The 22,547-nt window shown below is 40.0% G+C and overlaps 1 protein-coding gene across 3 annotated transcripts in view; it reads left to right on the plus strand.

Moving 5' to 3' along the window:
- vps13b (vacuolar protein sorting 13 homolog B) overlaps positions 1–22,547 on the plus strand; it is a 285,627-nt gene that overhangs the window by 251,529 nt on the left and 11,551 nt on the right. For all 3 annotated transcript variants that reach the window (XM_008323736.3, XM_025061607.1, XM_025061606.1), the window contains 11 exons: positions 5,487–5,642; positions 7,031–7,297; positions 9,707–9,790; positions 10,620–10,795; positions 13,541–13,711; positions 17,035–17,242; positions 18,386–18,574; positions 18,806–18,952; positions 20,743–21,029; positions 21,631–21,758; positions 21,865–22,061. In XM_008323736.3, the coding sequence (XP_008321958.1) occupies positions 5,487–5,642; positions 7,031–7,297; positions 9,707–9,790; positions 10,620–10,795; positions 13,541–13,711; positions 17,035–17,242; positions 18,386–18,574; positions 18,806–18,952; positions 20,743–21,029; positions 21,631–21,758; positions 21,865–22,061 (2,010 nt within the window). The remainder of the gene's footprint in view (positions 1–5,486; positions 5,643–7,030; positions 7,298–9,706; positions 9,791–10,619; positions 10,796–13,540; positions 13,712–17,034; positions 17,243–18,385; positions 18,575–18,805; positions 18,953–20,742; positions 21,030–21,630; positions 21,759–21,864; positions 22,062–22,547) is intronic.

The following is a 22,547-nucleotide window of genomic DNA, read 5'->3' on the forward strand; positions in this document are numbered from 1 at the left end:
GAATTATTTTTCTAAGCACAGTACACCTCCAAAACAATCTTCAGACATGGCGTTTATATGCCAACAATAAGTTAGCAGTTTAAAGATTTTCACTGCTAGAGTATTTAGAATAACAATCAGGAAAAACAGAAGGATCTGTTTGTGACCACGTGGTCTACAGTATTGTGGTTACACATTATGTTGTCTATGAATGCTTTGGTCTCACTTGCATTAAACAAACTTCCATCCTGTTATGGGTAGCTGTAAAGCATAATTGCTGTAAATGTGTCTTTAAACAGTTTCTGTGGTTTGTTGTCATGAAGCAAGCCACACAGTAGTAAAGTGCTACTGTGAGCTTTGCATTTTAAAACCAGTGCAGAGGCCAATTGCATTCATAATGACTAAGTTACACTGCAGTCTGTCTTGAACGGCTGCTATTTAGAGGCATTTCATATGCGGTCATGCTGTTGGTTACTGAGGTTTGTTTTGTTTTGTGTGTGTATACTGTGTTAACTATTGATTCTTAGAAGTAAAAATGTAAAGATATATAGATTGTCACTATACTTAAACCTCTTAGTACATTTAAAAACACTAATTTGTCATTTTTAGGTTTTAGATATACAGATTGACTTTGCCAAGAAAAAATGTTCTTCTGTCAAAAACTCACAATTCAAACCATTAAGAAGTCCTGCAAACTGCAAACAGATTCAGGGTTCAAAGGTTGCTCATATCACGACCTATTTTTAACTACTGACCTCGTCTTTCCTCTCATGTGGCTTCCTCCTCTCAGACAGTATTCCTTTTGTCAGCTGCCTACATTTGGTGCAAACACTTGCTGCGTCTCTTGCCTCTCTTAACGCCCTAAGACAAAAAAACCAACGGGGGAACTATGCAACAATGTTAGTCGAGCATAAACCTCTTCTAAACGTCTCTTCTGTCAACCAGACGTCCTCACAATGCCTTCTCTCCGCACCTTTTTCCAGCTCACAAACCACTTTTTAGACTTTCAAATCCTAGCTTTGAAGTCACACTGCCTTGCTGCTTTTGTCAGAGAGTAGGAGCCAAGAGTAAAGAAGTCATTGCAGACAGATGTAAAAACCACCATAATTCATTCATGTTATATGGATGAGACCTCACTACACTGGCATGGACAGTGTTGTGTCTCTCTGATCGATCTTTAGATTATTTTTCCTGCACATATCCAGCATTGTCACAGGACAAACTCCCAACTCTGTATTTGAGGTTTGTGTCTTGGTGTCAACGGGTTTCTTATCAAACAACTTTCGAAAATTTTCCAGATTACGTGGACTTTTTGTTTACTTCTTTCTGTTCTCAACTTTTCCTAAATAAGTTAAATAAGTTCTGAGACTTGTCACATCACTTGTAAACATTTTGATGCATTAAGCCCACGTTATTTTCGAAATATAAATGTTTTAGTAACTTTTGAGGCAGGCGTAGTCAATATTTGGAGGACTCTGGCGTGCCGCAGCCTCTTTGAGCCTTTTATAGAAAGAAGTGGGCAGCTTCTGGTATTGTTTATATCCATGTATTATATCCCCTATTATAGTCTGAGTAAGAGACAGAAGGAAGGAATGGTAGTAATGGGTAGACGACCATCGACCACTGTGGCTTTGGGAGCCCGTCTGTGCAGCATCCAGGAATTCTGCTTACATTTCCACAGCAGGCAAACAGACACTTCATTTGTATTATGTGTGTTTAAACACATTCCTGTGAGAGGACAGAAGGTGGATGGTGGTGGGAGTGGACGGAGACACTTTTGTTGTCCACAGGGGACAGACGCTGTTTTTCTTCTTATCCCATTATCCATTTAACAATCTGTGACTGTTTGCCCTGTGAATGAAGGTGAAGAAGTTTATCATTGATTTGGCAAAGACTAACTGGCAAATGTGTATTTTTCATTATACCCTCAACCTCCTGAAGTTCTGTTATAAAGATATAAACCAGAGACCTTACATAAAAAATGGACCAGCCATTTGGTGTGAATGAGTACATGCCAATCTGTACAATGTAAATCTAAAATCTGTATCTAACTGCATCAGTGGCTTCCCTTTTGCAACCAAATGGAAGTGTCCCTTTCTAACATACAGTTTATTGTACATAAACATACATAAAAACATTCACTTTTCAACAGATTTTGCTTAGCCTGACCAGTACAAGGCCTATGCTCTACGAATAACCTCTGTGATGATGTGGCTTACTGTGTGACTCTGGAGGTTAGACCAAAGACAGGGTTTGTTCAGTTCAACAGGATTAGACATTCCCCGTTCCCAAATCAATCAGATGATTCATCAGAGTGGAGCTGGGATGAATCATCTGCAGCTTAGATATTTTATTTTATTTGGCCAAACATGTTGTAGTAAACCTTCATGATGATGCATTGCTGGGATGAACTGTCCATTCAAAAGCTGTATAAAGTGACTCGTTGTTAGTTTATTTCAGAGGAATCAGTGATTAAGGTTCAACTACATTAATAATAGGAAAAAATGTTTAACAGAAACATGTTATTGGTACTAATACTGATATCACTGTTCAACCTACGTTCAGTGGACTGTGATTGATGCAGGATTTTTTTATATCAGGCTTTCTGCCCAGCACTGGCATTGTAAAAGGCAACATTTTGACATGGCTGTGGTCAAATGCTTTTCTTTGTCTGTTAAAAATTAATACATTTCACTGGCAGAATAAAAACATTTAGTACAGTTATGTCAGCCAAATTCCATGGGAGAACATCACTGTGGTACCACAATTTGAGCCATAATCACTTCTCTACCATTCACATTACAATGTCATTTCCTTTCAGAAACAGAAACAGAGTCAGATATGCATTTTTTATGCATATCTGACTCTGTGCTATTTTCTCAGGGTGTGTTCTTATAGTGATTTATTTGGGAATGAGATAAAAACTTAATGAGTCTGGGCTCTTTTTGTTCAAAATAAGTTTTCTTTATTAAAATAAATCAGTTCTGAATGAGACAAACAAAATATGTAGGTGTTTTTTGGTCAAACACAAAACTATGGTTAACCTGCTGTGATGTATTTGTGGGAAATAGTGGCACTGAGGAGAAGCTAATAAGCAGCAGTAAGTAATTGCTGTGCTGTGATGAGAGCGAGAAGATAATAATGAAAAAGGAGGTGGAGAAAGAAAAGAAAGAAACACATTGATAAATAGTACTGCTGCAAGAGATATACAATGTTCTAGTTTTAGATATAATGTTGGAGCAGTAAAAACAAAAGGTCAAGGCCTTCCAAGCAGGGTTTGACCCTTTAGACTTCATGAGAAAATTATCCACCCATCAATCCACGGCTTATTCCTTTGCAAGATCACGCTGGAGCTAATTCTAGCTGTCAACGGGTGGGGAGGGGTACACCCTGGGTAGTTCTCCGGTCCATCACAGGGCCACATAGAAAGAAACAACCATTCACACACATATTCATATCTATGAAGTGTAAATGTCAGTGTTAATCTAAATAATAATAAAGTATCTAAATATTTTTACAAATTTATTTACAGAGTATTGTTCTGCATTCAGAGAATGTGCCTAGTCTGGGCTTCATTCCTGCGTTAATGACTACAGAACTTGACATGAGAGACAGGCTTTTCTTCATGCCATACTTGGATAAATCACAAAAGGCCAAGCAGCTTTGTATTTTTCATTCTTGTCATCCTTTGTGAACAGTTCGTCTGTGTCACCAGTGTTTTTCTCCCTTCACCTGAGTCACAAAGAGTGATTACCTCAAACAAAACGGAGCAGTTGCTGTTTGAAGCTGGAGGGAGACATTATTATGACTTTTCACTCAGAGGTCAAGTTGAGCCACAGGCATGATAAAGTAGATGGAGAAAAGTGGTGTTGAAATAACAGATGGGTCTTTGCAGATGGTGCTGAGATTCAGATCTCACTTCACAGGATTCAGTATAAACTCTGGGGCAAACTCTGGAAGTATTATTAACACGTATTGTATAAATGGGTTTAATCCCATGGTCAAATCAAACATATCCTAATTTAAATATAATTGAAAAATATTGACCAAAAACGTATGTGGCCCTGATGCCCTAGGGTGTCAAACAGTTGTTCACTGTCCTCAGATTCAGACCATAAACATGATTGTTAATACAACATTTACATGTGACCAGTGACCTGTACATCTAAGGAATTATTTAAAATTGTATTCAAATGACGTAGCTCTTGGTTGATCTATTAAACAACTGGCCCAAGCTTTGATTAAGATTGTTATTGTAAAAAAATCCGCCTTCAAACAGTGTAGAGTGACGGCAATGAAGAGAAACATAGAGTGTCTTGACCAGGGTCCCCTCGTGCTCTTTGACCCTGAGAGTCATTTATTTTCCTTTAAACAGATTGGTTAAACGTTTGGTGAAGAAAAACGAAAAATCAAAGTGTAATTCCTAAAAAAAAATCTTTGTTGTCACTGCTCCTAGGGGACACTCCTGAAAGTGTTCTCTTTGTGACCCATGTTTTCTTGACTCTCATTTGCACACATTAATTCTTATTCCCTTTCCTTATGCTTGGACTTTGAATTTGTGTTGACAGCAGGGCTGACAAAGCAAGTTTATCCAGGTGAAAGGTCAGGTCACACTGACCTCACAAAGAAGTCTTTAGATCTCCTATTGTGTGCACAATCTAATAAAATCACCTACATTGTTTGACAAATGAGTTCAAGTCTAATGGAATGTATTGTATGGAAAATGTGTGGTGGAATTCTGCGTTAATCTGGATGACTTCACTGTTGAGCAGTTTGAATTTTTCTTTTTTGTTACGTGTTTTGTAATCTGAGGTACAGTGGTGTTCAATGAGCCCTAACACAGACATGAGAGCAAAGGTGTTGGTATATAATGGCATATGGTGTGTTCTGTTTACTAAATAGCAATCTCTGTTCAAGAGTTCTTCTGTCACTTCATTGTTAATTCTCCTCTTCTATGTCCCTTTGGATAACATTGTCTGCTAAATGCATAAATGTAAATGGTCAGTAAATTGTCACCACTTTAAACTTGTTTGAATGTCATCACACAGGATAACATGTGTTTATTGCTGTCCTCTAAATCTGTGTGTGTTTAGCCACACACATGGATATGATCTACAGTGAAGTGATGGATGTAAAACTGTAAAAAAGTTGAGAGCAAAACTATCTGTCTCTTATTTAGACGCGTGGAGAACACAGACTTCCAAATCTTACCACACGCGTACACACACACACACCCACACGTCTTACTCACAAACACAGCCATAATGAGCTCCCACATCAGCTGTTTTCCACCAGTCAGTTTAATGTGTGTGTCCTTCTGCTCCTTCATCCAGAAGCAGCAGGCCTGTTTAGAACCAGTAAACAGGAACTCTGTTGTCCTTCCAAACAAAAAACCCTCTTGTTTACTCTCCCCTTGCTGCAGGATAAATAACGGTCTAGAAGACTAACCTTTGAGGTGTCTCTGTCTGGATTTTTGTGATCATGGTCTGCTCTGTTGTGTCCTTCAGCTGCTGCACATCTGCATAGAGGGCTGGGGGAACTGGCGCTGGTCGGAGGCCTTCAGTGTAGACAACGTTGGAACTCTGCTGAGAACCATTCATTACAAAGGGCGCACAGCTTCACTGATCATCAAGGTGGTGCAGCTGAGCGGTGTCCAAAAACAGGTACTGTTATATACAGTATGTGTGCATGTGTGTTTGTACCTGTTGTTTTTAACTCTTGCAAAGATTTCCAAAAACAGACACAGACCTGTTTATATATATATATATATATATTTATATATATATATATATATATATACGGACTCTTGTCAAAATTTCATGCTTGGCCCTACCACTGGATGTCAAGCTGAAGTAAACCCTGCAGCTTTACTGCCTCTGCTCAACTGCTCACAAAGTAAACAAAGAAATCAATCTGTGCAACCACTGACTTTAGTCTCTGTTATAAGTTTACTCAAATAAATTCATTAAACCAACCAGAAGCGCAGTAGACCCAGTGTTGCTTTTTTTGTCCTAGGAAAAAGTTAGAAAATAAACTTCAAAACAAGTGTTTTGGGCAGTGTTTGTTTGTGACAATTAAAAAGTTACATCAGTCTGTTTCAGAGTAGCATCTTGGGTAATGAATTTATTGTAGACCACATGTTAGTCCTTTGATTGGATGCTCACCTGTGTTAGACGAAACCTTGCCAGGTGTTACCTTTAGACTAGAAAAGATTAAATTATTAGTTCTTATTAAGTTTGTCTGTATTTATAGCTAACCTTTACAGCCCCCTCTTTCCACACTGGATGTTTATCAGTTACCATATCGTTTTCTGTATTTTTCTCTGTTTTAGTCTCAGTTCAAACTGAATGCATGAATTAGTTATCAAAACACTAACTTATTGTTAGCAGTCAGGAGATGTTAGCAGTCAAGCATGTGCTGATAATATGATGATGTGAAGTTTCCCACATTAGGGTCCAAGATCTTCATCAGTGCCACAACCAGTGGAGCACAGAGCCACTTGCACAAAGGCATTAAGACACACACATGCACAGATGATAATCATGATAATGATGGAGGCCGTTCTGAGCAGAATCAGATGTTCTGGTACCAGATGACAGCCCACTGGTGGCTGTGACTTGGCTTGTTCTGCCCCTGCTCTGTGCTCCACACACTGGGCCTCATTGCATAAGAACACATTAATTCTTAAGCGGGACATCTGAGCGATCTGTGAGGTCTAGTCCTGTCGTATGTTGTTGTGTATTGTTCTAATTAATTTTCGATGATTGAGCCAAATGTGTGAAATTAATTTATTTATAAATAACTTGCATGCAAAAATTATTTTGCCAGGGCGTTCCAGTCCACAGGTTTTATTGATATTTCAGAACTATTTTAGGGATTTTTTAATCAAAACAGCTGAAACTGAGTATTTAAGATTTTCTTTCTTTACTGCAGTACTAAGAGTTCTGTTTTTTGCGGAGGCTGGATGACAATGATTGTTTTCAGAAGTGTATGGTGCCCTTACCTGTGATGCTAAATTTTATCATCATTTTTCTTTCCCCTTTTTTCACAGGTCATAATCTGTGGCCGTCAGTTAATGTGCAGTTACCTCACACAAGATATTGAGTTGCGAGTGGTACAGCACTATGTAGGGCCCGACGGTCAGACAGTGGTGAAAGAACACTGTGATTGCCTGGAGGCTGGGGCGAAGTTGCCCTCCTATGTTCTGGAGGACACAGAGATGACGGAGCTGTGTGTGAGAGCCCGGGGAGACGAGGAGTGGTCTCAAGATGTTCAGCTAGAGAGCAGGAAGAAAGAGAGCAGCAGCTCCGTTGTACAGGTAACAAACAAAGACATCTCTGCTGAGGACATGCAATAAGAGCAATTCTCAACTTTTAACCCATCACCAAAGTGAACAGTGGGCAGCTTTAAGCGCCCGGGGAGCAGTGTGTGGGGACCTGTGCCATACTCAGCACACCTCAGTAGTAACTTGGCAGCTGGTGGACTCAAACCTGAAGCCTTCTACACCCCCGCTTCCTTGACCACTAAGCCACCACTGCCCCCTTTATACTATAACATTTTCTGCACCTCACGTGGTACACCTCCCTTGTGACTCCCACAGCCCCATTTTCACACATTCACCCATGTGATCACACATTCTGCCAGGGTGTGGTCACCTCCTTTGTTTTGCTCTAATGACCCCTTTCTCAGGTTTTCAGCTAATCTGAGGGATTTTATCATCAAAAAATATTAAAATAAAAATATAATCTGAAACTGGATTTTTGAGACAGGGTTTCTCCAAATTAAGAATATTTTCATAAATACCACTTTATACCATTTGGCTTAGTTATTTTTTCACATAGTCTGAATAAAATGTGTTACCTTGTAAAAAGTTAGTAAGCACTGATTAAACTATGTTTTTTTAATAATAAAAAAGTAGTACTAGCTTCATGTTTGTGGAGCTCCAGTTAAGGTTAGTCAATTCCAAATCCTGATCATAATCGGATTTCCGGACAATTAGCTGAAGCATACAGTGTGTGGCTTCTACTCAGAGCTGTGGACTTAAATGTCCTCAGGAAGCTGCTGTGTGCTCCTCAGACAAGCACAGGTAGTTCCACACTGTACAAACACAACAATTTCCAGCCAAAACTTTATTCTCTCACACGCAGGTTCTGACTTCTTGACTGGACCACCAACTATGACAGCATCCATGTCTACTGGGTGGCCAGAGTGGCAACACTGCACTTTTGCTACTCATTTTTAAAGAGCAGATTTAGATCTTTCCCTCAGATGGTCTTACAAAGGCCCCTGGAGCCATAACTCAATCACGTGGAAAGGAAAAAATACAGTTTATACTTCCTCAAAACAATACCAACCAAACACTAGCTGATATGTGGGCATTGGAAGATGCTTTGAAGGAGTGTTCATACCCCTGAGTTAGTGCCAGTGGATCACATCTCTTCTCATTTCCTGCTGTTCTGAACATTTCTTTTACTGTTTTTTTCTCCACTGTTCTCTGCCTCCGTGTCTATCACCTCTGTTGTTAACTGTTAGACCATTTTGCAGCTCCAGCTTCTGTGTGGTACTGAACTGCTCTGACTACACTCCAGCTTCTAGTGTTATCTCCTCTCCCCTCCATAAAGCAGTCATTTGTTGCACATATGGAGGCTTGGCTCCAAATGAGAGGGCTGCCTGGACTAGTAGCTTAGTCCTTAGATCTCTCTATCTCAGTCTGCTTCCTATTTCACTCTCTTGTTTTCTCTGGTTCTTTTACTCTCTCGCCCACACACTGGCTTACTCATCTATCTTGTAGTTGTTAAATCATCCTCTTTATTTATTTCATCCTCTGGCATCCAGCTCGTCCACCTGTTTCAGTCTCTAACTCTCTCCTCCACTGATGCCTGTCACTTTTTCATCTGTTTCCTGATTTTCTTTCCATCTCTGTAATCCATCACCTTCAAATCCCTCCTCTTTATATCGCCCTTTCTCACCTTTATGCCCTTATTCTCATCATTTGACAGTGCACAAGAGGTCATTCTGACCTTTTCCCAGCTGTAAGGGATTTCAGTGGATCAGGCTTATGCCAAACTTTCCCTCCCTCATCCTACTAAAGCTGTTTTGTAAAGAACAGCATGCTGGCTTTTTCCCTTTTCTCTCCTCAGTTGTCCCCACCAGTCCACGAAGTCCCCAGTGTGTCATAATTAGACCCATTGTAATTGGCCCCGGCACCACAATGCCTGGATGAGTAAAGACGAGTAAATGGGACAAACAGCAGTGACAGATTAAGAGCGAGCAGCTTTTTACTAGCATTTTTCTCAGTCTTTAAATCTTGCTAAAATTTTACGGCCTGCAGTGGCCCATTATCTTGCACTGCTGTCACTGGCTGAAGCCATTATATTTTGTTAAAGGCTGTAACAACAACTAAACTTTTAACTACTGGTGGAAGCCAAGAAAATTTGTTTTATAGGACAAAAAAATGATAATGCGACACTGATGGAGGCAATAAACACCGAGTTGCAGCAAAAAGCATTTACGTCATTAGAGTTTTACTTTTTACATTCAAACCACAAGCAAACAAACAAAATAGCTGCCCTTTAAGAGTTTATGTCAGCTTTTCCCCTGTGAACAATTTGCACCAAGTTATCAAACAAAGTGAAAAGCTAAATCCGCCTAAATGGGACTTGTCCTCATTAAAATAACTTTTCTTGTGGCTGTCATGATGAATAACATTGAGTTTGTGTTCCTCCAGGTGCCTTGTTCCGGTGGTTCATTACTTTACGTTTGGTGCACACTCATCACCATGGAACCAGACTCTTATTTGCAGCAGAGAGCTGTGAGTGTCATGTGTTATTCGGCACGGTTTAATTTGTTGTAATGTCTTTTTTATCTTTCAAGACTTTGAAATAATGTCTTTCATTTTAAAAGGCTGTCCCTGTCCATTTCTAACAATGTTCTGTGGCCTGTGGAACACTGAAGTCATGACTAAATTAGCCAGCATGACAATAGTCTCAAATATTTTCAGTCAGGGTCTCAGGCTAAGAATTACACTTGAACTTTTAATCATTTACCAACAATATACAAATACATATACAGCAAATTTAAGAATGTACAATATTGTAAACATTTTTATTTTAGTTCTAAGTTATACCTCTACCATCATTTCATATTTTTTAGCAATCCTGGGCCATTTGAGGGTATTTTATTCGTGAATAAAAAAAAAAAATACAATCATGTTTTTTAGCTCTGTCTCTGGAAACTTTAATGGGTGGGGCCAGTCACCATTGACACAGCTTAAAACCACATTTGAATTTATACCCTTATACTTTTTAATGTTCAACCATCTGCTGTATGTCATTGGGTGCCTAGCCACGCCCTTCCATGGCCATACCATCGGCAGTTTGATATTGTTGAGATTGAGTTCCTTGTTCTCCATATCTTCCATAAAAAACTAAGAAAGGAAAGGGGAATATATATATATATATTAGTTTTCTCTAACTTTAAATAAAAATCTGAAAAGTTATTGCTTTTTAATTTTATCTTTTCATAACTTCTGTGCTTTCTCTTCTCCACCTTTAAATATTTATTGAAGGTAAAGGATTACTATTGACTTTAGCGGGTAGTTTATCTAGTTCTAATTGTTTTGTATAAATGTCTCATTTCAGGTGGTTTTCAGTCCACTGTTTGTTATGAGGAGTCATCTGCCAGAGCCAGTAATCATCCACATAGAGAAGAGGAATCTGGGACTGAGAGAGAGTCAGCTGATCCAAGGACAAGGTCACCAGGAGCCTCTATTAAACACTGAGGCCGACCTCACACACCATCTCACTTTTCAGGCCAGGTAAAAAAAATGTATATTAGTGAGTGTTGTATATTTTATAAACACTAATTAATTCCTGTTTCATAAATCTCCCTACTGTTCACCTCTGTTATTCCATGTTAATCAGCAGTAACATATAAATACTTACTGAACTCTCCTGTGTACTTCAGGTTATGACTGCAGTGCCAGTAAATGTTGATATTTAATAGAATGTAAGGAACCATACAATAATATTTCTGACCGATACATACAATGGAAAATTGTTAATCAACCGTGGTGCAGCTTGTGGGTCTTTTTGGCCCACAGTTTACTATCAAGTTTCAGGTTTTTGGTCCCCGAGGTAAAAATTTTGGCCATGCCTTTTCATGTGAGTACATTACATTACATTACCTTTCAACATTAACATTAACTTTCAACAAAAAACGGATCTTATTAACAAAAGTAAAAGGTTCAAGTACATAAATCCACACACGGAATTCATGTAAGGCTTTATTTAAACCTATAATTTATTATCTTGACCCAGCCTTTTTTAGTCTTATCTTCTTATTGATTTATCTAAATCATCTGGCTGGTTGATGGATGAAGATCAACAGAACACATTCATGGAGCATTGAGTATTTTTTATTTTCCAAAGTTATGTCATTATCAACTAACTAGTACTGCTGCAGAGTTTGATGCTCTCCTTTTGCTACAAAGAATTGTACATTTTCATTTCAAGAGGAAGGAAAGACACCTACTTAAGATTCTCCCACACCACATTCTGGTGTGTGTGAGCCAACATGAAGACGTGATCCAGGGGGATCCAGGCCCATTTCTCTGGAACAGGAAGCCCTCTTGGCAGCAGCTGAGACCCAGCTCCATTTCCAACATGTCAGGCTGGACCATAATTACACCTCATTTAGATACGGCCCTAACAGAGAGCAGGTTTTTGGCCCTGCATTGGCCCCATATTTTTCTGTGTGTGTTTGTGTGTGTGAAGTGGATTGAAAGTGTGTTCACACACGTGTTTGCGTGGGTGGATGAGTAGTGCATGCAATGTGTCACTGAATCTGTGTGGTCTTCTGCTGTCATTGCCTTGTTGAGCTGTGTGCCAACATAAGTGCGACAGTCCTCTCTTTATCATGGGCAGGATCTGTCACGTACATCACTGTTGCGCCTGTCGCTTTCTCACAGATCGCCTGTGTTCTCACTTTCTCATACTATCCTTATCCTCTTGTATTCTCACAAATAAATATGTCTCTTAGTCATACATCATATAGACTGAATGGTATAATAACATCCAACTTGACATTAAGTGTGCTTTTTGCACTTGCCGTAGCAGCTTGTTCTAACGGTAACATGAAAATACGGTATTCCTTTGGTAGCACCATGTACTGGTCTAAATAAACAGAGCTAAAATGTAATTGGTGCTCTCTGACATAATCCCTGCTGTAGCTATTGTGTGTTTAGATATCCGGTCACAAAGTTTGTTTTGACTTCAGCTGCTGTAAAGGGACCACGATGGCCATTCAGTAACTGGGAGTAAATGTGGCCTCTTTATGTGCACAAAAACCAAGCTCAGAAAACTTAGTGTCCCGTCTTTGTGGACTGAAACCACAACATCCCATGTCTTAACCATGTCTCACCGCATAAACCTATTGTACGTACTAGTTTAACTTGACCGCCCAAGTCAGTCCATCCCTCATCCTTCTGTGTTGACAAGCAGACAATGTAGGCCACAGATGTAATCGTACCTTTACATGTTTGTGTAGTAACACACAAACACACACAGTGTCACCCCCCACTCACAAATATCTGGGTTGGATCCAAACTGAAATGTTCACTGGTCAGAGGCTCATCTTTCCTTCCTGCAATTACACATAGTTGTGGCCTCTAATCTATGAGGTAGAAAGCATAGCTGCGGTCTGCAACACAAGAGACACAGACAAGACTTAACCAGAACCTTAATGTCCTGTGATCCTCATATTGGCCACCACATAAGACAACTGAGGGTTACAATCAGAAGCCCCTTCCAATTTCCCTCAGAAACTGCTTATGATGAAAAGCTTCCTGTCAGCGCCTTGTCTCTCTCCTCCGTCTCGTCTCCAGATCTATAAGCAACAGCCTTGGCTGTTCCTTTTATAGCACAATGGCTTCTATTAATAAACTACTACGCTGGTGTATGTGAGCCAAGTGGAACTGGATATTGTCTGGTGGAAGAGGAGCAGAAGCTATTACACTGTTTAGATGTGATTTTTCTTTTTCTTGCAAAGGTGAAATTGACCAATGTCTGGGCAAAGTTATCCAAAGACAACTTCAAACCATGCATAGTTTCAGGGCACAGCAGTTTAACTGAAGATTAGGTTATTTTTTTAAACAGGACAATGGTAAAACCTAAATGATGTCTAGAGATGTATAACTTTATTATAAAGTTAAAAACAAAAGTGTAGATGTGATAGTGTAAGTAAACATGCTACCAAAACAGACTGGCATAAAATCATGCAGCAGAGTTTCAACAATGTTTCTCCACATGCCTAAATCAAAAATGTTCTTTTCAGAAAGTCAATGTAAGACATGTGGATATTTATGTATATTACGAAAAATGACCTAAAATACAATCAGTGATATTTTGGTGAATTTACAATATTTAATATTTCAGTTCTTTTGCAACAAGAATAGGTCTTTCTGTGGATGTTGAGTCATTAACAATGATTTATTTGTTTTAGTTTATTATCAAATGTCTTTATATAATCCTAAAAAATTCTGTTATTTGTTTTTTTTCCTCAGGGAGAATGAAGAGACCTCTCACTGTGCTGTGCCTATCTCCACCAACCTGATCAGGCAAATAGTGGGTAAAGCTGGAAACGAGGACAGCCTGAAGGACCTTCTGGCAGACTTCTATGGACCCAACAGTTCCAGTGAGATGCCCTGGCCCTACGTCAACAAAGATAGCGACAGGTACCATACATTTTGCTGCATCCTGCTCTGTATGCAGATTTGTCGTTGAGCAACACACTTGACCCGAAGTTGCACAATAAAGTCAGTCATCAGCAACCACAGTGTCAACAGTTGAAGCAGCATTAAAGCATTACTGTAGCTGGTAACACGGCCAGACACCATGACACGTCTTGGTTCTTTTGGTACAGGTCATTTACTTTGTTACTCTTTTTCATGTTTATTGTAGAACTTTAGTGTCCAGTCCTGCATCTGGCTGTTTTAGGGTTTCATAACAAAGATTTCATCACACCCACCAATGTGTGTGTGTGTGTGTTTTAATTGAAATTGTGGGCTTCTTACGCCATCTATCCTCAAAGCACCGGATTGTGCAAGCACAGCCTTTCATGAGGAAGGCTTCTCTTTATTGCCTAGTCTTTGTTCACATAATAAAACAGTTAGTACAAAGACAATGCAGAGCCATGCATCAGACATTAGCAGCAATCCCTCTGCGGTTCCCACAGACTTCAGATTTTCGGGCTGTCATTCTGTCACAGTCCCATTTTCTCACACAAGTGACAGGGCCTTGCATTCAGTTAAAACTTGGCACTGGTTTACAGGATGCACACTGTTTATACTGTATATTTGCGTATCTGTGCAAATGTGTATACAGTATGTGATCCATGCATGAGTTTACGTATACTATCCAGCAGCACACACATGTGGATTTTTACACATGTGTCACTCTGTGACTCATCTCCTGTCACAGAGCAATCACATCTTGATAACAGCAGTCGAAGACATCACCACATGCTCTCCCACTGGCTCAGGATAACAAAGACAGCCATGTGCCTGCCTGAGGTGGCCTGGCTTTCTCTGCTCTTTATATTACATACACAAACATACACTAACTGCTCTCCAGCACATGTGTACACACCCATAAGGTTGTATTACATATGCATGCTACCATATGCATTGTTTACTTTTAAATGTCACACACACCAGGTGTAAGTTCAGGGCAGTTCAGATCTGCTGTTGTGTGACTCCTGCACTGACCTTATATACAGTAAGAGGTTTAGAGACCTAACTGGCAAATACTATGGTTTCAAAAGGAAGACCTGCATAAACAAGAGCTTTACTTATTTCAAAGGTAACAGCAAGGCTTTGAGAAAATTAAGCTACTTTAGCTTGTTTTGTGGTAACAGTGGTAAAATCTTCCTGGAGAACAGGAAGTGGAGAACAGAAAGAAAAGAAATTATCTGCATATTAAAAGAATGTTGTTGCATTTATTGCTGGTGTGATAAATTCGACTTGTGCGTTAAAGTCAGAGGTTAAGAGGACAAAAATGACTGCAGAGCATCCCTTGGAAACAAAAGATCTCAGTGGAAAGAGATAAAATGACTAATGTCAATAGTGTAAAGCCAAGAACCAGTGAAGTTGACTGTAATGCAAAAAGAATCACAGGAAACAAACAGAGAGGCTAGTAAAGGAGGCAGATAAGACACCAAATGTGGAAATTCTGTAAAGCAGTAAAAGATAGGGTTTCTTCCAACTAAGTTTGTTCATGTAGAGAAGTGAATAAAAATGTACCATTAGTATTCAAATAAACATTGCAAGCTGTTGTGAAACCTGAAGAGGAAAAAAAATGTTGTGATTACACTATTCTTTTGTTTTCTTCTAAGTTGTCTCGTGTTGTGCCTCCTCCTTTAATTCCCTCCATATAGGATTGCAATGTTACAAACATTATGTCATGTTTTGTTGAAGAAGGACAGAAGCTAGTCAAATCATAAAGATTTTTGTGGAGCAGTAAGTGGGGGAGGCAGTGGTAGTAGGTAGTGCAGTTGTCATGCAACCGAAGGGTTGTGGGGTTGATTCCAGTAGGGTAGGTTATATGTTGCTGCCTGGCAGCTTGTTGTTGTCAGTTGGTCGACTATACTGAATCTATAGTGTAAATGTCTTACACTACAGGCATCAGGACTAGAAAAGTACTCTGAAAGTACAGAATATGATCAAGAACATGATTTGCTGGGCTGATGCTAATGGTCAGAGGCCATTTTGAAATGAGGAAAGTTCTGGAAAGTGGAAAATGTCTTATTAGAGGACTGGTAGTGGTACACTCAGAAGTTGGACAGACATGAAACCATCAGAAATATGATGTGGTGTTTCCCTTATCAGGCTGTTTGTGGTCTGGAGACTAGTGTGGCATGAGCACATGAACACCTTGGCAGAGAGTATATAAATACTGTGGATCTGAGGAAGATGAAAGTTGCCACTATTTTGTGGCACACTTTTAAAAAACACCTTATAAAGGTTGGAATTAGGTTTAGCTGAGGCCAACAAGTGTGTGTGTGTGTGTCAGAGTGAGTCCTCCTTTAACTTCACACTTCACAAACTCCACAGTTGGCAGCTTTTGACAGAAGCAGCTGAGCACATTCACTGTTTCTGTTTGAGCTGTGTGATGTGATTAATGATCCCTGCACTTTAATGCCCTCTCTGTCAAGACAGGTCAAAGCCTTGTCTCACCCCTAACACACACACACAGCATGAAAGAAGGGCCAGTGGCTGGACAGTGATAGAAGAGTACATGGAAAAAAAACCCCATCAACTCTGTGTGTTTTCTTTTTTTTTTTGGTCTTGTCTCTTGTGTGACAAGTTTGAGGTGACAGGTTGGCAGTGGGCGGTGAGCAGCCTTGAGGGACTGGGACGACTGGGTCACATTTGATAGCTTTGAACTTCAAAGAACTTTTGAGAGAGCTGTTTGTTTGGCTCTCTTCTGGCGCTCAGCACTGTTTAGGACTCTCAAGACCATGATTAGTGTGAAATGACTGCTGTGTCAGTAGTTTAGTGGAAAAATGGTTGTGTGTTTGTGTCTGTCTGCCTGTTTGTCTGTGTCTCCACGTCCGTGTGTGTGTGTTCCGAGATGCTTTGTCAACTGTTGTCTGTGTTCTCTAGTTACGTAACCGAATGAAGGACATGTCTATCTCTGTAGTTGTTTAGCTTGTGTGACTCTTGTCAAGCAGTAATGGTCTGCGTATTGTAACAGTTTATATGTAACCCGTTAATGACCTGCTTTAACTTTTCAAATGTTTAGCACTGTGGAAAACGTTTCCACAGCCAAGGAAATTATATGAAACCACAAAGTATATCAATACTGGACTCAGCTCTGGTCCGTCACTCTGTCAATATGTACATGCCATTGTAGAGGTCTTAATGTTGTATTTTATATGAGACACAACGTAAATTCAAGGCTATTTTTGGTGTGGCGTCTTGTCATCTTTTGTTTCTGTTTGATACTTATGGACAACAGTTATTTTCATGGGCTTTCATAAGTGTTTCCCCTCAACCAGGTCTGTGCTGGAGCCTTTAGCCCAGTGGGACAGTCCCATGCAGGTGAAACTGTCCTGCTGGAAGCCTGCCCTGAACACACTGCTGGTGGAGCTGCTGCCCTGGGCCCTGCTCGCTAACCACTCCCAGTGGGACCTCTGGGTTTTTGAGGGAGAGACCATCATACTGCAAATACCAGCCGGTAAAGTCATCGTGCCACCTAACTTCAAGGTAGGTTATTATCTGTTCATTTTAATTGAAAATATATATTTGTCCTGAATCCAAGGATACATCAGTATAAGAAGCAGGATTCCAGACTTCAACATATCCTCCTCCAGATCTGCACACATCCTTATACTATCCTTATACCTTATACCATGTAAAATTGATTGACACGTGTAAAACTCATTTCCTGTTATTCCCTCCTTTGTGATTACATTTGTATTATAAGATTTAAGTTCATATACTTCCAATGAAAACCAAATTAGATCCATATAACTAACTCCATTTCTGGAAGGCAGTCATATACTGCACAGTGTCCAAATCTTAACTGCTTAATGACATTATGTTGATCTTGATGTGACAGTTTTCAACTAATTTTATACATATATATCTACTTATATATATATATATATTTAGCACAAGGCCTGACTGTGCAGCTATTCATGCATGACAGGTCTGAGTATGAAACCAGCTCTCTTCTCATTTTGGTATTGACTAATAAAAATAAAGCTGAGACATTAACCAGAGCTATATTACTCCAATATTCCCTTCCTAAGTATTTAAATACAGCCAAGCTGTGTTACTATATACTGGAGACCCCTTTTTTCTCATTGGTTTGTGAGATCAGAAGAGAAGTTCTGCAGATGGTTTTCCCCCTGTGGAACATAACACACACACACATAAACACACTCTTCTGCCACTAATCCAGAACTAAGCAGAGAGGCAAGCTTTCAAAGGAAAACTTCAGATACGTGTCGGCACGAGGAAGCAAAATAAAAAGCTGTGAATGTGCAATGGGCTGTGAAATAGAAACAAATAAAGCACTGTTGCTATAGCTACCTGCTGTTTGTCATGGAGGAATACACGGAGGGAAGATTTGCTGTCTGCTGCGTTGATGATGCAGAGGAGGAACACTTATGATGCTTGATCAGATGCCACTCAAGCATCTGTAATAAACTTAACTGATCGGTTTTATATACTCTCGGCAGAGAAGGCCACAAAATGATGGTTATTTCCAAGATGCAATTAAATAAAACCAATTGGACACAACTGAAAATGGTTTGACCTTTGATTTTTATCTCGCGTTCTCATCCTCTCCTTGCATATTTTCCCTCTGCTCTGTCTCTGTGCCGCTCTTTGACCACCATCCAGGAAGCCTTCCAGATTGGCATCTACTGGGCCCACACCAACACTGTCCACAAGTCCACGGCTCTGAAACTGGTCCATGACTTAACTTCTCCTCGATGGAAGGAGGGGACAGGAGCTGATGTAGTCACTCTGGATGAAGAAGGATACGTAGAAGCAGACATCACCCTGGGTGGCTCAGCTGGAAGACAAAAGGTACTGAAAATGTTTTGATCATGTTCACAGTGTGAACATTGAGAAGTTATCCAGACTAATAGTCTAAAAATGATTCTCATTTTGATATTCCTGGATTCATTTGACACCTTATATCAGCTGTATATTGTTCACAAACCTTGTTAGTTTTTAGATAATTGATTAAGCATTTGTGTTAGTATATATGTTTTATTATGTCTCAGGATAGTGATGATGATGGGTGTTTCCCCACAGATGTGTCAGTTCTGTGTCTCGTCTGTGGTGAGACATGGAATCCAGATCCTGCTGATAGAGGACAGGACAATTCTGGTCAACAACACACCCTACACCATTCACTGCAGACCTCTGCTGACTGACCACGCACTGGGAACTGAGGACCAGGTGATGTCACTACTGTACTCAGCAATAGAAAAGGCAGGAATAGAATAGAATAGAACAGAATGTAGGTTTTATGCAAAGAGCCCATTAAAATGTTTATTTTGAAGAAAGTAAAACATATCAAATACATTTAAGTTAAAGAGCAGAGTGGTGCAATAAGGCAAGTAAAAGTAATGTTTAAAAATAATGTTACATAGTTCATATCAAAGTAAATTTTACACAAATATACGGTTAATTTAATCAGTCTCATATAAGCAGGGAAACTGACTAGAGAAAAACATTATAATTTCTACATTTTTAAGACACCATAAGTCCAGGTATGCTGAGGGACAAATATTCACCGACTTGTATAATGACAGCATCACTCATTAGATTCTAAATTTTGCAAATGTCCTTCCACCATATGTTGTTTTTGCTGCTCTTAGAGAGAAGAGAAAATGAAGTAGGAAGGTGTTTCCTCCGAGAGACATTTGTTAGCTGCGTTTGTCATCATAGACAGTTGTTTTGCCAACAGCTGGTGCTTGTAGAAAGTCCTACAGGAATTGCATCTTGGACCTGTGTAACTTATTAAAAGAGAGCCATAAATAATATAAAAGAACACATTCACAGGCTGATAAAACCTGTCCAAGTGCCATAACCGAGCCCCAGGCCAGACTTTGGACATGTGTGATACAAATGAACATGTCATTTTCTCTCAGCTGTCAAATGAAGTTATTTGGGAGATGTCACTTCAAATCTGCTATATTTTGACTTTCAAAACATGCCTGCTTTTGTTAGATTATTGGAGACTTAAACACAAATCAAAAAAGTGTTTTCATGCATCTCAACTCCTGCCCAGTCTTTGAGTTTCTCTCCGCTCAGCGTGCCGTTCCAGACGTTTTTTTGAAAACAATGTGAAACAAAGCAAATTCCTGGACACGTAGCTTCTTTTTCGTGCTGTTAGCTCATGATCATAAAGCCTATGTGTGTCTGTGTGTTTGGTCCTGCATCATGTCTCCACTACTCTGTTGCAGCTGTATATTCCCCATGAACATTACACACACATCGAGCCCACCGCTACCCTACATTGCAGGCATGGAGCAAAAGCTATTTTCCATCAGATCATCTCCACTCCGCAGCACTCTTGAACTTCATAGGGACATTAGACAAACACCCTCAATTGAATGCAGGTTTCTCTTCTCACTTTCATCCGCTGCTTGTCCCCAAAGAGAGCAACAATGCAGTGATGTCATCTAGCCATCCTTCAGATCCTTTCTAAGAAGGATGGCAGAGCTTCCCAGTTGCCACTAATTGACTGAAGAAACTTAAGAAAAAATGCTTAAAAACTAAATAGTGAGCACTGGCCTTAACAATAACACAGACCACAAACAAGGCTAAGAATTCCTTTTGAGTTGCTCGTTTCATCATGTTTAGTGCCTGATCCTCGTACTCCTCCTCTACCCACTGCTCACTGGCTGCTGAACTAACACAGCAGGGCTCCTCTGCTACCAATTTACTGCCTAAGCTCAGTGGGAGAACAAGGGGACTACAATAACAATGTGGTTTTTACTATGTATCTTTGGAATAATCTCTTAAGTCTTCTGTCTCTTTTCTTCTCTGTCCCATCCCATGTCCTTCTCTAATGTAGCTTTTATCCACCCTCTCATTTTTCCCAGTTGCTTTCTTCACCTCTATTATTTATTTATTTGTTTTATTTTATTTCTCTTTCTCTCTCATCTCTTTTGTGTCTTTAATTTGTTTTTCCTCCCTTTTCTCTGCTTCTCATCATGTTTATATTATGTTCTTTTTCCCAGGCCTGTGAGATACCAGAAGCGTCCACGTTTAGCCTGGCTCCTTCTGAAGACTCGTCCCGGGCCAGGCCAGGCTCAGTGCCATGCTGGGACCTCCTCCAAACCAGGGTCCAGGGAAAGGTGGCGTACCCTCTACCAGTCAGACACATGCTCTTCAGCTTGTTTCCCAGGCCTCATGCCCATCTTGGAACCACAGCCTGGAGTCTCCCGGCTCCCATTCGACCTGACTTCCCCAGGCAGAGTTTGTCTGTTCCTGGGGAACCGACCTCTGGCGTTGGCCTTAGCAGCAGGTGGGTGAAGTGGAGCATTTGTTGGTTGCTGGCTGTGACAAGCCGTTTAGAACAGGGTTTTGAATCACAGCTGGCACAGGCCATGAAGCGGTGAGGCTCTGTAGCTGGTCACAGCTTGTTAAACACTAGAGACTGAGCCGAAGGAGAAATGCCCTCAACATTTCCACCGTAAATCTCTCTGCTTGTCTTCTGCGAGTGATACTCTATTTATCGTCTTTCTACGCCCTTGCCTTTTGTGAGATTTTTGCTGAGGCTACTTCAACTGTGGTTTTAGCACTAGGTAAATTTGATGTGCATATAAGTTATCCTTTTACAAATATAAATCTGTTGTTTTGTTTTTGTCATCCATTTTATAACATGACAGTAAGGAGAGGACAGATATCGAATAGAATAGACTTTTGTTTTACCACTAGGAACTTTGTCTAAGAATGTCCATTACTATATTCTGATGTACAGACATCTACTGCCATAGATCAGAAAGACTACTGACTGTATTAGCACTCATGTTGTTTAAACTAACAGCATTGAAACATTACCTCTGTGTGAAGCTGTGTTTATGGCTTTGACTTTGTTGGTCAGTTCTGCTTTTATTCACTTGCAGAGCTTTGGTAATGACGTATCATGAACACCTTGGAGTGACATACATTACCCTGAATGAAGACCCCTGCCCTCGCCTGCTGATCCACAACAAGTGTCCTATTTCCCTGCTGCTTAAGGAAACTCTCAAAGGTAGGAGGAGCATGATCTAACTTTAAAGGTCACCCGTTTTTATCCCAGATAGGGGGAAAAATGCAGGCCTTTTCTACCATTCTTTTTATTTATTTATTTTTTCTAGAAGCCCCACAAACGGAAGTGTACTGCCGTGCACTACCTGCCAACTGTTCTCTGCACCATGAACTCTACCACCACATCTCCACTTTCCCAGACTGCAGGCAGAAAGAGATGTTACCCACACTGCTGCTAAAAACCACTTCAGACCACAGCACCACAGACTGGACTGATCCAGTAGACATCAACTGCCTGGGCACTCAGGTACAGTGGACACTGGTGGTGTTTTTTGTCATTAACAAAGACTAAAACGTATATTGTGTGTTTGACTTGATTGATAAACTAGGTTTATCATACTGTTATACAAACTACTCTATGCACAAAATGTGATGTTGAAGTCCTGCGAAAATACTTCAGCCTGAAGTTATGTTGGTCTGTCCTCAGGATTCAACCAGAAATTCTTGATCAAATAAGGTAGCTGTGTTTGATGGAATAGGCCTGTTAGTCAAGGAACCCAAATTTGGTAAAGAGTCCTTTCATTCCATAGATGTTAGCACATAGTATTTTGATGCCAGTGTTGACAGGTCGTGCGAATAAAAGTCACACATTAAGGCTTTTATGGCACTGGGTGTTAAAATAAATGTTGATTAATTTGTTACTGTCTTTTGCAGATGATGCGCAAACACAAGGTCATTTTTTTTCTTTAGGAAAGTCACTGCTCCACCTTCTGTTTTCAACATCGCTGTTCTT

This window comes from Cynoglossus semilaevis, chromosome 13, assembly GCF_000523025.1.
Source record: "Cynoglossus semilaevis isolate Cse_v1.0 chromosome 13, Cse_v1.0, whole genome shotgun sequence".
In the NCBI taxonomy this organism is placed as follows: domain Eukaryota; kingdom Metazoa; phylum Chordata; class Actinopteri; order Pleuronectiformes; family Cynoglossidae; genus Cynoglossus; species Cynoglossus semilaevis.